The sequence below is a fragment of the Pleurodeles waltl genome, chromosome 3_1 (assembly GCF_031143425.1).
Source record: "Pleurodeles waltl isolate 20211129_DDA chromosome 3_1, aPleWal1.hap1.20221129, whole genome shotgun sequence".
NCBI classification, from domain to species: Eukaryota; Metazoa; Chordata; class Amphibia; order Caudata; family Salamandridae; genus Pleurodeles; species Pleurodeles waltl.
Window position 1 is genome coordinate 180,220,656 of NC_090440.1, and position 13,192 is coordinate 180,233,847.

Below are 13,192 nucleotides of genomic sequence, written 5' to 3' on the forward strand. Positions count from 1 at the left end.
GTGTTCCCCACTGGGAAAAAATCTGGGTTAGTACCGTCTGGTCTAGTTCCCACTCGTGGCAGTCCGATTTCTGCCTGCTGAGTGCATCTGCTGCCTTGTTGTTTATTCCCGGCAAGTGCACCGCCGATAGTGTGACGCCTTGCTGCGAGGCCCAGTTCCAGATCGCTTGGGCTTTCCTGGAGAGGGTGAGAGATCTTGTACCTCCTTGTTTGTTAAGATAGTGCATCGTAGTGGTGTTGTCCGTTCTCATCACCACTCGCGATCCATAGATTCTTGGGAGAAACGCTTGTAAGGCGAGGTGCACTGCCCTGAGTTCTAGCCAATTGATATGCCTTGATGCCAGATGAGTTGGCCATTTGCCACTTATTTTCAGGTCCTGTAATACTGCGCCCCAGCCTTCCAGTGAGGCATCTGTTGTTATGGTCCACGGGGCTGGCTGTTGAAGAAACGAGAGACCGATTGAGAGATGATGCTTTTGAGACCACCACTTGAGGGTTTTGATCATTATCGGAGTAATTTGTATCTGGTCTTCGAAAGTTCCTGATATTTGAAGCCATTGATGGTTTAGCTGCTCCTGAAAGGGGCGCATCTTTAGCCGAAACAGAGGGATCAGAGGTATGCATGAAGACATCATGCCCAATAGTGATTTGAAGAGACGGACTGTAACCTTTCGTCTTTTGTGTATGAAACTCCCTAGGGTTAGTAACCTTTGTTGTCTCTCTAACGTGGGACATGCAATGCCGGATTCCGTGTTCAGTTTTGCTCCCAGAAAAGGAATACTGCGTACTGGTAGAGGGTTGGACTTCTCCCAGTTGATCGTGAATCCGAGATTGGTCAGTAAGGAAACGCACTTTCTTGTTGACTTGTGTGCTCCTGTGTAAGTCTTTGCCTTTATTAACCAGTCGTCTAAGTATGGAAAGACCTGGTGCTTTCTTCTCCTGAGAAAGGCTGCCACTGGTGCTAGGCATTTGGTAAAAATTCTTGGGGCTGATTTGAGCCCGAAGGGAAGGACGCAATATTGATAATGGCTCCCGGCTACGGTAAATCTCAAATACTTTCTGTGGGCAGGGTGGATTGGTATGTGGAAGTATGCGTCCTTGAGGTCTAGCGATGACATAAAATCTCTTTGATTGAGACGCAGAAGGACGTCTTGCAGGCTGATCATTCGAAACGATTGCTTCTTTAGGTATACATTTAGTTGCCTTAAATCGAGGATCGGTCTCCAATCCTTCCACTTTTTTCGAATTATGAAGAACCTGGAATAAAATCCTGTTCCTCGTTGATCCTGAGGCACCTTCTCTATAGCTCCCTTGAGAAGGAGCTTGTAGACCTCTTCTTTGAGTTGTTGAGGATATCTTGAAGGAGTCCTGCGGGGAGGTTTGGAGGGAGGTTTCTGGACAAATTCTAAAGTATGGCCCGGTTCCACTATTTGTAGGACCCACTTGTCTGACGTAATGGTTTGCCATTGACTGAGAAATAAGGAAATTCTTCCGCTCAGGGTGACAGGAGGAAGACTGGGCGTAGCCGGCGGCTCGAAAACATCAGGTTCTACGAGCTGAATCTTTAGCAGGGCGGGTTGAGCGTCCACGGCCTGCCGGTCTATTATAGGCTGGTTGAGTCGGTTGTCTTTGGGAATAGTATGGCCGATATTGTTGTGAAGATGATGGATAGGAAGAGTATCTCTGTTGTTGATATCCCCCTCTGTAAGAGGGCTGGCCGTGCCCCCTAGGACAAAAGGACGATTTCCGATATTGCAGGGTCCCTAGTGACCTTGCAGTGTCCGTGTCCGTTTTAATTGACTGTAGGGCTTCGTCCACATGTTTCCCAAATAACACTTGGCCATCAAAGGGTAAGTCTAGGATTTTATTCTGGACTTCTGGACGAAATGAGGTGGCTTTGAGCCAGCCCTGTCTTCTTAATACAGCAGCACCTGCAAGCTGTCTGAAAGCAGTGGTCGCTATATCCATTGCACAGTCTATAAGCTCTGCAGACATGCGTTGACCCTCTTGTACAGTCTTATTTGCCTCTGATTTTACGTCTTCCGGCAGTTGATTAATGAAAGGTGCAACATCTGCCCAAAGCTGTCTGTCGTATCGAGACAAAATAGCCAAGGAGTTGGCAGCTCTAAGCACTAGGCTGGCCATAGAAGAGAATCTTTTTCCTATGTTATCTAGCCCTCTACCCTCCTTTTCTGGGGGCGCGGAAATCGGAGCAGAAGGATTTTTTGATCTTCTTTGAGCCGCTTGAGCTACTACCGAATCTGGAGGAGGATGGCCTGTCAAGCATGTTGGGGCATCATCAGGAGCTTTGTATTTCTTATCCAGACGTGGTAAAACTGCTGTGACTGTTGCTGGATTAGTCATGACTTTAAGGCCTTCTTCCCACAAGTAGTTCACCATCGGGATAGAGCGCACAGACTTCTGAAAGGGCTCTTTAAAATCATAAAGGAAACAATCTGTTTGCTTCGTAGGTAGCGGTAATGCAAAACGCTTGGTTGCCCTCTCTAAGAGATTGTGAAAACCTCCAATGTCTTCAGGTGTGAAAACAGAGCAGAGCTCTGAGGAGACTCCCTAGCACGACGTGCGGTAGAAAATCTGAGGTGCTAGAGCTTCTCTCAGGAGGTTCTGAAGGGTGCTGTCGTCTGATTGGTGGAGGATCAAGTTTGGTCCTTTTTCACAAAATGACTCTGATAGACTATCAAATTGAAGAGGCCTAGGGCCTTTTTCTCTTCAATATGTTTTAACATTACTTATGAAAATTATACCGGGACTCCCATCTCGACGACGGGGAATGATTCAAGCATGTGAATCTATGAAAGTTCCAATACTTGAGTAAGTTGGCATATTGCAAACCCATGGGAGGTAGAACCTCAGCCAGTGCTGTAATAAAATCGAATACAGATCCCAGTGGGGGACAGTTGAGAGTTCCTGGTAGGACAAAATTACTACAGAAGGCCAGTGAGAAAAGAGCAGCTTTCCAGCCTGCTAAGGATAGCTCAGTGAACGTACAGGAGAGAGACTGCTTAAAAGTAATGGAAATGCCCCCACCACGTTAGGCTTGTATATCCAGTCTCTGTATCCCATAACTCGGTGGAAAGGCTGAGAGAATATCTGGCTCTGAGTTATCAGAGAGCCATGTTTCTGTTAAAAAGATTCCACTGGGCACCTGATACAGAATAAAATCAAACAGTTCAAATTTGGGTTTAACTAAGGTTTGACAATTCAAGGAGAAAAACCGAGCCCTCAAAGGAACCTGCAAAATATTACTCACCCTCTGCATGGGGGCAGACTCCATCTGTGGCACATAACCACAAACTTCACATGATGAAGCTCAGTTTGAGAGACCCAGCTTTCAACAGCCGGCAGGGGGAAGCAAGTTAGCTAACTCCCCGAGTTGGAGAGGAGTAGCACCTAGGAGTCGGTGAGGCAGAACCATAGGTCCTACCCCCTGTCGCAGATGGGAGCAGACGGACTTCACTTTGGCATGACTTTGCTGAGCCCGCTATACAGACGTGCAGCTTGCATCTCAAATAGGCTGCCTGTAATGGGGTGTGGCTATGGCCTGATGATGCTGAGAAAAACAGGAGAGGGCAAATCAAACCAAACCGGAACCCAGCAAGTCCCCTCCCACACGAAAGGCTTCCCCACCAAGCGGGAGTACTGGCAAAAATAAAGTTAACTAAATCAAATAAGGAGAAAGGGAATGGAAAATAAGTAAAAAACCTGTGAACATAGTGTAGCAATACGACCCAAAGATGGCTACCAACAATGACTGAAACCAGGCAACTCAGGAGCAAGGATGTGCTACAAGGAAAACAAAGATGTAGAAATAGATGGGAGTCGTGCAAATCCAGCGCGAGTGCGCATTTACATGGAAATAAAAAAAAATCACTGGCTAGCAGTTGGTTAGAGCGTGCCCTGCTCTACACGGAAGATAAGAACAAGTGTGGACGTGCAGCTTGCATCTCAAATTGGCCGCATATAAGGGGGTGTAGTTATGGCGTGATGACAGAGAAAAACAAGAAGGGAAAATCACACCAAAGCGTAGACCAGCAACTCCCCTTCCAACTGGAAGGCTTCCCCGCCAAGAGTGAGTACTGGCAAAAATAAAGTTAACTAAATCAAATAAGTAGAAAAGGAACAGAAAATAAATTAAAAACCTGTGCAGCAATACGACCCAGCATGTATCCAGACCCAAAGATGGCTCCCAACAATGACTGGAACCAGGCAACTCTGCCGCGAGGACGCGCTACAAGGACAACAAAGATGCTGAAATAAAATGGAGCCAGGCAACTCCAGCGCAAGTGCGCTACATATGTGACAAGGCAAGAGCCTCTAGATTGGCGGTCTAACAGAGGTACTAATTGAAGGGGTGTATAGCGCCTTAACTCAGTGGCAAAGCTTTCAGTATCACCACTTGACTCCCCCATCCCAAACACTTGCAGGCTATGGTTGACTTTATTCTGCAAGCATAGCAAAATGGTTTTGGAGGAGTGCTGTACAGATGGTAACAACAACACAGGCATGCACCTGAGAAATATTCTGCAAATAGGAGAAGGCACCATGAAGCCGATTAGCTGCTACTAACAGCCAGTCATGTCAAGTATGAATTCAAACTGGAGCATAGCAGCATGAAGCATCCGGGCTGGGGAAGAACAGAGAGAGTAAACAGGGAAAGAGAAATTAAAGAAATAATGGGACACTTCAGACAGGAAGTCCCTGAATGCAGGAGAAGCAGGGCACAATCCACAATAATGGGTGCGAAAAAATACAACTGACAAGGTGTCCACTCAAACAGAAGAAGCAGGCATTACAACATACAATATAACCCAACACATGGACCATGTGTGCTAAGAGCTTAACAGCCAAACAGCCGTATAAACACTAACACTCTATCACACCACAAAGACTGAGAAAGAGTATTAGGGTGTTTGAGTTTTCCATTCCTTTTATTTTTAACTCAAAATAGCATTTTACAATAACATGAAAGAAGTAAAGAAACATACCCCCCTGATAGGACAGGAGACACCACTCTCACGAAAGGAGGATCAAATGGAAAATTGTCCTGAAAAAAAAGAGAATGTACTATTACAACAAGAAGTCTTAAACTATATCCATGGAGAAACTTAGAAGTAGAATTTACTTACCTATAACTTTATGTGTGTGAAGTCAGTGCTGGGCTCACCATCAAACTAATTTAGTTGAAGTCATTCAAAGGGGCTATCACTGAGACCACTTTGATATCAACTCTCCTTACAACTGACTAGGGCAGTACACCCAGGAAATATCAGCATATCAATTAGTAGCTACAGAAAAACTTGCCTGTACTAAAAGCCATAAGAAATGGGTAAGCATTACTCTTTCGGTTTGGAACTTCATTAAGGTGCATCAAAGCTGTACTGCCACTAAGCATGAAATGATTGAAACCAATTCTATAGAACCATATGCCAAACTAGCTATCTGCTTTGTTATTGTAATCCACACACTTAATAGCCTTGAGTGTCCATGTTCAAATTGTCAACCAAGTGAAAGCTTTGTATGATGCATTTCAAAGAAAAGTATTTTTACATTTTCAACTGGGCCTTATCAAGAGAGTTCAGACAATAACAGATCACATGCAACAAGAAGTACTGTTTTTTCCCCAAAAAACTTTGGCCATGTTAAGGCAACCATTTTGTTCTGCCTGTATCAGGATGCTTCATGAAAGTTTAAGTGATCAACTGTAGAAGGCATCAGTTTCTCATCAATATCCCCTGAAACAAGATTTAAACTTTGTGGCATACTATGCTCATCAAGCGCATCATAAATGACAAAAGGCTGGTCAAATAGAAGAAAGCACTGGGAAACCTGCCACTCCATGGGACTGTATCCATACATATTATATTTCTATCTTTAGTGTACAAAAACTAATCTGAAAGGCACAGCATTCCGAAGTCTAGGGTATAAAGAAAGTAGGACCACAATTTGAAAGGTACCATAAAAACAAACACTCATTATGTACTTTTATTTAATTAAAGAGAAGCCTTTCGGAGGAAGTGAAACAGAAGGAAGTGAATTCAAGTTTTGCAGTCAAAAACCTAATGATCAAGAGCAGTAAGAGGCACAATGAGGTTGAGGAGACCTGGTTTTGGACTTTTTACTGTAGGTGAGTCTCACTACATGTGTCTCACACAAGGTAATCATGTCAAACGGACTGCACATGTTTACTACCAGTGTCTGCCTTTTAAGGTAAGACCGCTGTGACACAGCTAGGGTAAGGGGCACATGGCTGGTTACACATGAACACGTGTGCAGGCTGTGCATGGGAGACTACTATCGTGACCGGCCTAATAAGTGTGCACAGATAGCCTGGCACAATATAGACTCTGCAGGATTAAATACTCACCTCGGATAGGCCTTATAATGTTAGTGTACACTAATAGGGTAAGTCAGTGTGATCTACTGTTTTGTCTGTAGTGACACTTTAGTGTATGCTTTGGGAGAGAACTGCTTTAGAGTGCAGTTTTCCTCCCCTTTGGCCTACGGACAACACTGAAGTCACAAATTAGGGTGAAACCTGTTTGGGTAAATTAAATCTGTAATTTCCAAAATAATATCTTTAGGCTTAATCAGTCACGCAGATTTGTCATATTTCTCTGGCTCTGCATCACAGCTCAGGCCTTTCGTCACCCTGCTGTGTCAGGTTAATTACATTTCTCTCCTGCAGCAGGAACAAAGGCCTCCCCACTCAAAGAAGCAATTAACAGTACTTCACCCAGCTCTCTAGGGGGAAAAGGGAGGGACGGAAAACGCTGCATCAATCAATCAATCAGCTAGCACTCTGCTCCAGGGATGGGCCTGCCCAAGCCCACTGAACAAAGGAGAGAGCGCAGACAACTGCAGACAACCAAGGAAGAGGACTCTGAACATTTGGTGAGCAAGAACCTGGCAGTGATGTCAAAGAGGGGCAGAGCCGCGACCCAGGAGCAGATGTGACCAGTGACTGACCGGTGGTGTCTGACTTCTGGAACTTTCCTCCAACCTACCTTTAAAAACTCTTGCCTGGTGATTTAAGGGATGTAATTCTGCGCCAGGCCCTGACCCACTCCGGGGGTAGTTGATTGACCAGCTGCAGAGCCCCATGTGCTTCACGGCCAGTAAAAGGTCGCTAAGCTTTAAAATGCCATAACGTGGGCCCTGTTGGGCAGATTTCAACAATACTGGGCTCATTTTACTCCTGTTGGTGAGCTCTAGTCAACAGTCACAGTTACAGTAGACCTAACCTCCAAGGCAGGGCAGCCCACAGGAAGCTGGTTCTCCTGGCTCCCTGTGCCAGCCTTCCTTTTGGTCTTGTTTCTGGGTGCGAAATTCCAGGGCTTTCCCCCAACTGGTCCTCAAGGAGTCTAAGGGGGCCACCCTCACTGGCTCTTGGGAAGACCCTCTGGTCTTGGGGTTATCTAGGGGGAGTCCTTAGCCCTTTCTGGGCATCAAGGGGGTTCCTCCTTTCAGTCCTCCTTGGCAGTCCCAGAGGTGCAATGCCACGTGGCAGAAAACAAAAAAAAAGTAAAATATTCACCGCCCCATAATGCTCCGCGGGGCTTTACTGTTCATGTACTTTTATGGAGGCCCCCAAAATGGGCATAGGGCACCACCAACCTTACCAATGAGACCTGTATGTTGGATGATGCAGGAGCATAGCAGCTAGCCCCCCCCCCCCCCCTTCTTAATTTCTAAGCGGACTGACCCAACATTTGCGGGGTCAGTGAATCTATGACTCTTCTACAATTCCCTCACTGTTTTCAAGCACTCACAAGGCTGGAGTGTTTGCTCTGTAACTGGCAGTGCTGCACCCTCTAGGGGTTATGTTTATAGCTGCAGGTAGTGTGAGTGGTTAAAGAGGATACGTCCTGAAGTTCCCTCTATGATTGCAATGCTATGTAACTGAAATGTGATGGCCTCTAGGGGCTGCTGTTATAACTGCATTTTTAATGGTTGGGAAATGTATAAAAAACAGAAGTGCACAAACATGTTTTTCTCACTTTAAATGCTTTATTTAATAAATGTCAATGATTAGTGACCAAAATGAAAACTCTTTATTAACAGTAATAAGGGCATTTATACAGGATTATTATTTTGTATAATTGCATTTAAGTAAGACATTATGCTTTTTACATGTGGTTTATTGCTCTTGTATCTTGACCCAGCCAACAGACAGGTCAAAGGTGATCACACTATGTCATCTACGGTACTTTTCTTCTGCCAATGTATTTATTTCTAAATTACTGCTTAATATTTAGCAGTTTGCATGTAATAAATGTACTTCTTTTTCTAAAAGAAAAATGTACTGACTGGACAATCATTTATTCAGTGTTATCACTGTGTGCCAGTGAATGGTGAATACTAACCCACACCACCTGCCCTGAGTAGGTCTTGGACTGCTCTGCCTCGCTACCAGAGTCAAGCGCTACAATGGGGTATTTGTGTCCCAGTAAGTGAATTCTGGACCTACTACTTGTGCAGACCACAGAAATAATAACTCAATTTCGTACACCTAGAGACACAGAAGAATGTAGGTTGCTGTGGCTTGCAGAGAACTGCGCCCATTGAACTTGATCCTTACAAGGTAGAGCTCTTGGGCCCTAGGGGACCCTCTAGGTACCAGCTGTGCCAGGGACAGAGAACCTGTCCCACTTCTGAAAGTTTGAGGCAGCAAGCAGCTACACAGGAGAAGGGAGATGTCAGTGGCTGCCACAGGGTCTATTGGGAGAAGGACTCCTCAAAACGGAGGCCAGAGACACCAGACCTGGTGCAACCAGGAAAGTGATAGTGCCTCAGCAGCTCAGGGAATTTATCCCCACTTTAGCACATGACATCCCCCTAGTTGGGCATTTGGGCCAAACTAAGACATCTAATAGGCTTGTCAGTAATTTCTATTGCCCCAACATTTCTCAAAAGGTGGAGTTTTGCAGCTCCTTTGTCACCTGCCAAGCCAGTGGTAAGGCAGGTGGCCACCCAAAGACTCCCTTTAATTCCATTACTAGTGGTGGGGGTTTTCTTTGAAGGGGTTGGTGTGGACATAGTGGGTTCACTTGAACTACCCACAGCCTCAGGAAACCAATATGTACTGGTAGTAGTGGATCATGTCTACTTCAGCTCCTGCAATAGCCAATGCCCTCATTGGTACCTTTACCAGGGTGGGATTTCCTAAGGATGTAGTTTCTGACAGAGATGCTGACTTCATGTCAGCTTACCTGAAACACGTGGAATGGGTGAAGGGTGACTTACAAGTTCACCACACCATACCATCCACAAACCAATGGACTTGTTGAAAGGTTCAACAAGACAACGAAGGGCATGATCATGGGTCTCCCTGCAAAACTCTAATGGAGATGGGATGTCCTTCTGCCATGCTTGCTTTCCGCCTACAGGCAGATGCCTCAGAAGGGAGTAGGGTTTTCCCCCTTTTAACTTCTATTTAGCCACCCTGTTAGGGGACCACTTGCACTTGTCTCCATGAGACTAAGCAAGATGTGGTGGACTACGTGCTAGGCCTCCACTGTAGGATTGCCAGAGTACATGGAAAAAGCATCCAAAACCCTTGAGGCCAGCCAACAGCTCCAGAAGCAGTAGTATGCCCAAAGGCTGCACTGGTGGAGATTACACCACGGCAGAAGGTGTGGGTTCTGGAACCTGTGGCACTTCAGGGCAGGTGGAGTGGCCCTTACCCTATCCTACAGATGAAACGTGAGGTCACCTAATTGGTAGGCCTGGACATTAGCAGGACACCCAAAAAGGTGATCCATGCGAACTGCCTCAAGTTTTTCTGTGACAGGGCTAATGTGAACATGCTGATGGTTACTGCAGAGGATCAGGAAGCAGAGAGTGAGCCTCTCCCTGATCTTCTCTCTCACAGTCCTAAAGTTGGATCAGTTGATGGAATTGTCTCCTCAAACACCCTCCCAGCCCAGAAGCAGGCTGACTGCAGGCAAGTCCTGCAGCAGAGTGCAGAGCTCTTCTCCTTAACCCCTGGCAGGGCTTGAAAAATCTACTTGACCACTCACTATGGTGAGTTTTATTTTATGAAGTCGAGCTATTTTCAGAACCTATCCTAACCGCCCCTTCTGGCGAGTAAAGAACAGGTGTTCTGTTTAGTCAGAAACTGAATTAGCAATTAAGATGCCTTTAAATCTTATTCTTGTTACATTTACTCTTGTGTTCAGAGACAGAGGTCAAATGTCATTTTGTCTTCTTATAGTGCAAATACTTTTCCTTGTGGCTGTAGAGTTCCAGGATTGTGTACGGTGAACTGTCTGACCTATGTGAAATGAAAGCCTGTTGGTATGGGGTGGTATGGGGTGGTATGGGGTGGGGTGGGGGGGGTGGGTGGGGTGGGGGGTGGGGGGGTTTAGGTGGGAAAATTAGGTAAAATAAGGAGGAGTGTCCACTGCACCTAGGCCACCCCTAAGGTGTCCAGTGCTGAAGTGACCCCCCCTTACAAAATCCTCCATTTTGGTTTGGAGGAGAGGGACCAATAAGGGTAGGAATGTGCCCCCTCCCAAAAGGGAGTGGACACAGAAAGGGTGTAGCCACCCTAAGGGACAGCAGCCATTGGCTACTGCCCTGACCCGTTACACCCCTAAATCTAGTATTTAGAAGTACCCCTGAAACTTACTCACCAGATTCCTGGTGACCTCAAGAAAGAAGAATGAAGGACTGCAGAACTAACCCCAGTAGTATAGACACCTGACGACAACTGACTTGGCCCCAGCCCTACCGGCCTGTCTGCAGCTTCAAAACAAAGCTAAATCAATTCAAAAGGCGACGTATTCTGTAGGACCAGCAACCTCTACAAACTCCCAGAGGACTGCCTGTCCTGCAGAGGACTAGGAACTCCTGAGGACAGCAGCCCTGTCCAGGAGAAACCCTCCAAAAGGACTCCAGAACCGCCCATAGATCAGTGAGCCCTGCCCACTCTTTACCCGATGCCCAAGATCTGAGTCCAGGTGGTCCACCGGTCCAGAGAAGGTTCCCCAGGTGATTCCGACCTAGAGTCTACCCTGGTTTGAACCCTCCTGGCCAGCACAACAATGCCTGCAGCTTGAATCCAGAGGACCCCCCGCCCGACCATGACCAGATCCAATCCAATAAGTTTCCCCAAGCCCAAGGGTACCCCTGCACCCGCAATCCCCGGGCCTTAGGGAATCCGACCCATGGTCCAGCGGGTGCCTCTCCTACTTGTCCAACCTTTGGTTTTGTGGATTCAACCCCCTAGACCCAGCCTGCAGCAGCTTTTGTGACCCCCCCGCATCACCACCCAAAAGCATTGGGTACCCAGCACTGTATTTCCAACCCTGCACCCAGCTGCTGTTGTGCCGCTGAGTGTGTGGGTTTGGTGCTGACCTGTGGCCCCTCAGTGCTGACCTAAACACCCCCCAACCTAAACCTGGAACTGCGGGTCTCGTTTTCTACCGGGCACTCCCAGTGCGCATAGGATTCCATTAAAAACCTGATGCCAACTTTGACCTCTACACCCAGCTGGCCCCGTGTTGCTACTGGTGCACTTTTGGGCCCAACTTAAACTTTGACCTGTGGACATCCTAACCCCCAAAGACTTGGATTATAAGTTGAGTACTTAACTGTTAAATGTATTAACACTTTTCCTCCCCTAGGACTCTATTGATTCCTATTGCACCAAGTATAAATTTTAACATTGAAAAGTGTTACTTGTAATGAAAATGTCACTTACCCAGTGTACATCTGTTCGTGGCATCAGTCGCTGAGATTCACATGGTCTGCATTAGCTCGCCATCTGGTGTTGGGTCGGAGTGTTACAAGTTGTTTTTCTTCGAAGAAGTGTTTTCGAGTCACTGGACCGAGTGGCTCCTCCTTCTGTGCTCATTGCGCATGGGCGTCGACTCCATCTTCGATTGTTTTCCCCGCAGAGGGTGAGGTAGGAGTTGTACTATAGTAATAGTGCCTGCGCAATGAAATGTGTAAGTATGTACCTATTAAAGGTTTAAATAATATATATACAAATGTACAAAATTGAAGGTAACTTCTGAACTGCTACAGGCTTCCGGGGAGGTGGGTGGGCCCATGTGAATCTCAGCGACTGATGCCACGAACAGATGTACACTGGGTAAGTGACATTTTCAGTTCGATGGCATCTGTCGCTGTAGATACACATGGTCTGCATAGACTAGTAAGCAGTTATTTCCCCATAAGCGGTGGATTAGCCTGTAGGAGTAGAAGTTGTCTGAAATAGAGTTCTTAATACAGCTTGACCTACTGCGGCTTGTTGTGCGGATAGCACATCTATACAGTAGTGTTTGGTGAATGTGTGAGGCGTAGACCATGTGGCTGCCTTACATATTTCATGCATTGGGATGTTTCCTAAAAAGGCCATTGAAGCACCTTTTTTCCTGGTTGAATGTGCCCTGGGAGTAATGGGCAGTTGTCTTTTTGCTTTAAGGTAGCAGATTTGGAAGCATTTAACAATCCATCTGGCTATACCTTGTTTTGATATTGGGTTACCTGCATGAGGTTTTTGGAATGCAATAAATAGCTGTTTAGTCTTTCTGATGTTCTTTGTTCTGTCAATGTAGTACATTAATGCTCTTTTGACATCTAATGTATGTAGTGCTCTTTCAGCCACAGAATCTGGCTGTGGGAAAAAAACAGGTAGTTCTACCGTTTGATTTAGATGGAACGGTGAAATAACTTTTGGTAAAAATTTTGGATTAGGTCGTAGGACGACCTTATTTTTATGTATTTGTATAAAAGGTTCCTGTGTTGTGAACGCTTGAATTTCACTTACTCTTCTCAGAGATGTAATGGCGATGAGAAAGGCAACTTTCCAGGTTAGGAATTGTATTCCGCAAGAGTGCATGGGTTCGAAAGGTGGGCCCATGAGTCTTGTTAGGACCACGTTTAGGTTCCATGAAGGAACAGGTGGTGTTCTTGGTGGTATAATTCTTTTAAGACCTTCTATGAATGCTTTGATGACTGGTATCCTATACAAGGAAGTTGAATAGGTAGTCTGCAGGTATGCAGATATTGCTGCAAGGTGTATTTTAATAGAAGAGAAGGCTAGCCTTGCTTTTTGTAAATGGAGCAAGTAATTTATTATATGTTTTGGAGTTGCGTCTAGTGGTTGCATCTGATTATGATGGCAGTAACAAACAAATCTTTTCCACTTACTTGCGTAGCAGTGT

The 13,192-nt window shown here is 45.9% G+C and overlaps 1 protein-coding gene across 5 annotated transcripts in view; it reads right to left on the minus strand.

Annotated features, from left to right (window-relative positions):
* UBE2Q2 (ubiquitin conjugating enzyme E2 Q2) overlaps positions 1 to 13,192 on the minus strand; it is a 619,872-nt gene that overhangs the window by 183,455 nt on the left and 423,225 nt on the right. For all 5 annotated transcript variants that reach the window (XM_069222116.1, XM_069222114.1, XM_069222112.1 and 2 more), the window contains one exon: positions 5,006 to 5,064. In XM_069222116.1, the coding sequence (XP_069078217.1) occupies positions 5,006 to 5,064 (59 nt within the window). The remainder of the gene's footprint in view (positions 1 to 5,005; positions 5,065 to 13,192) is intronic.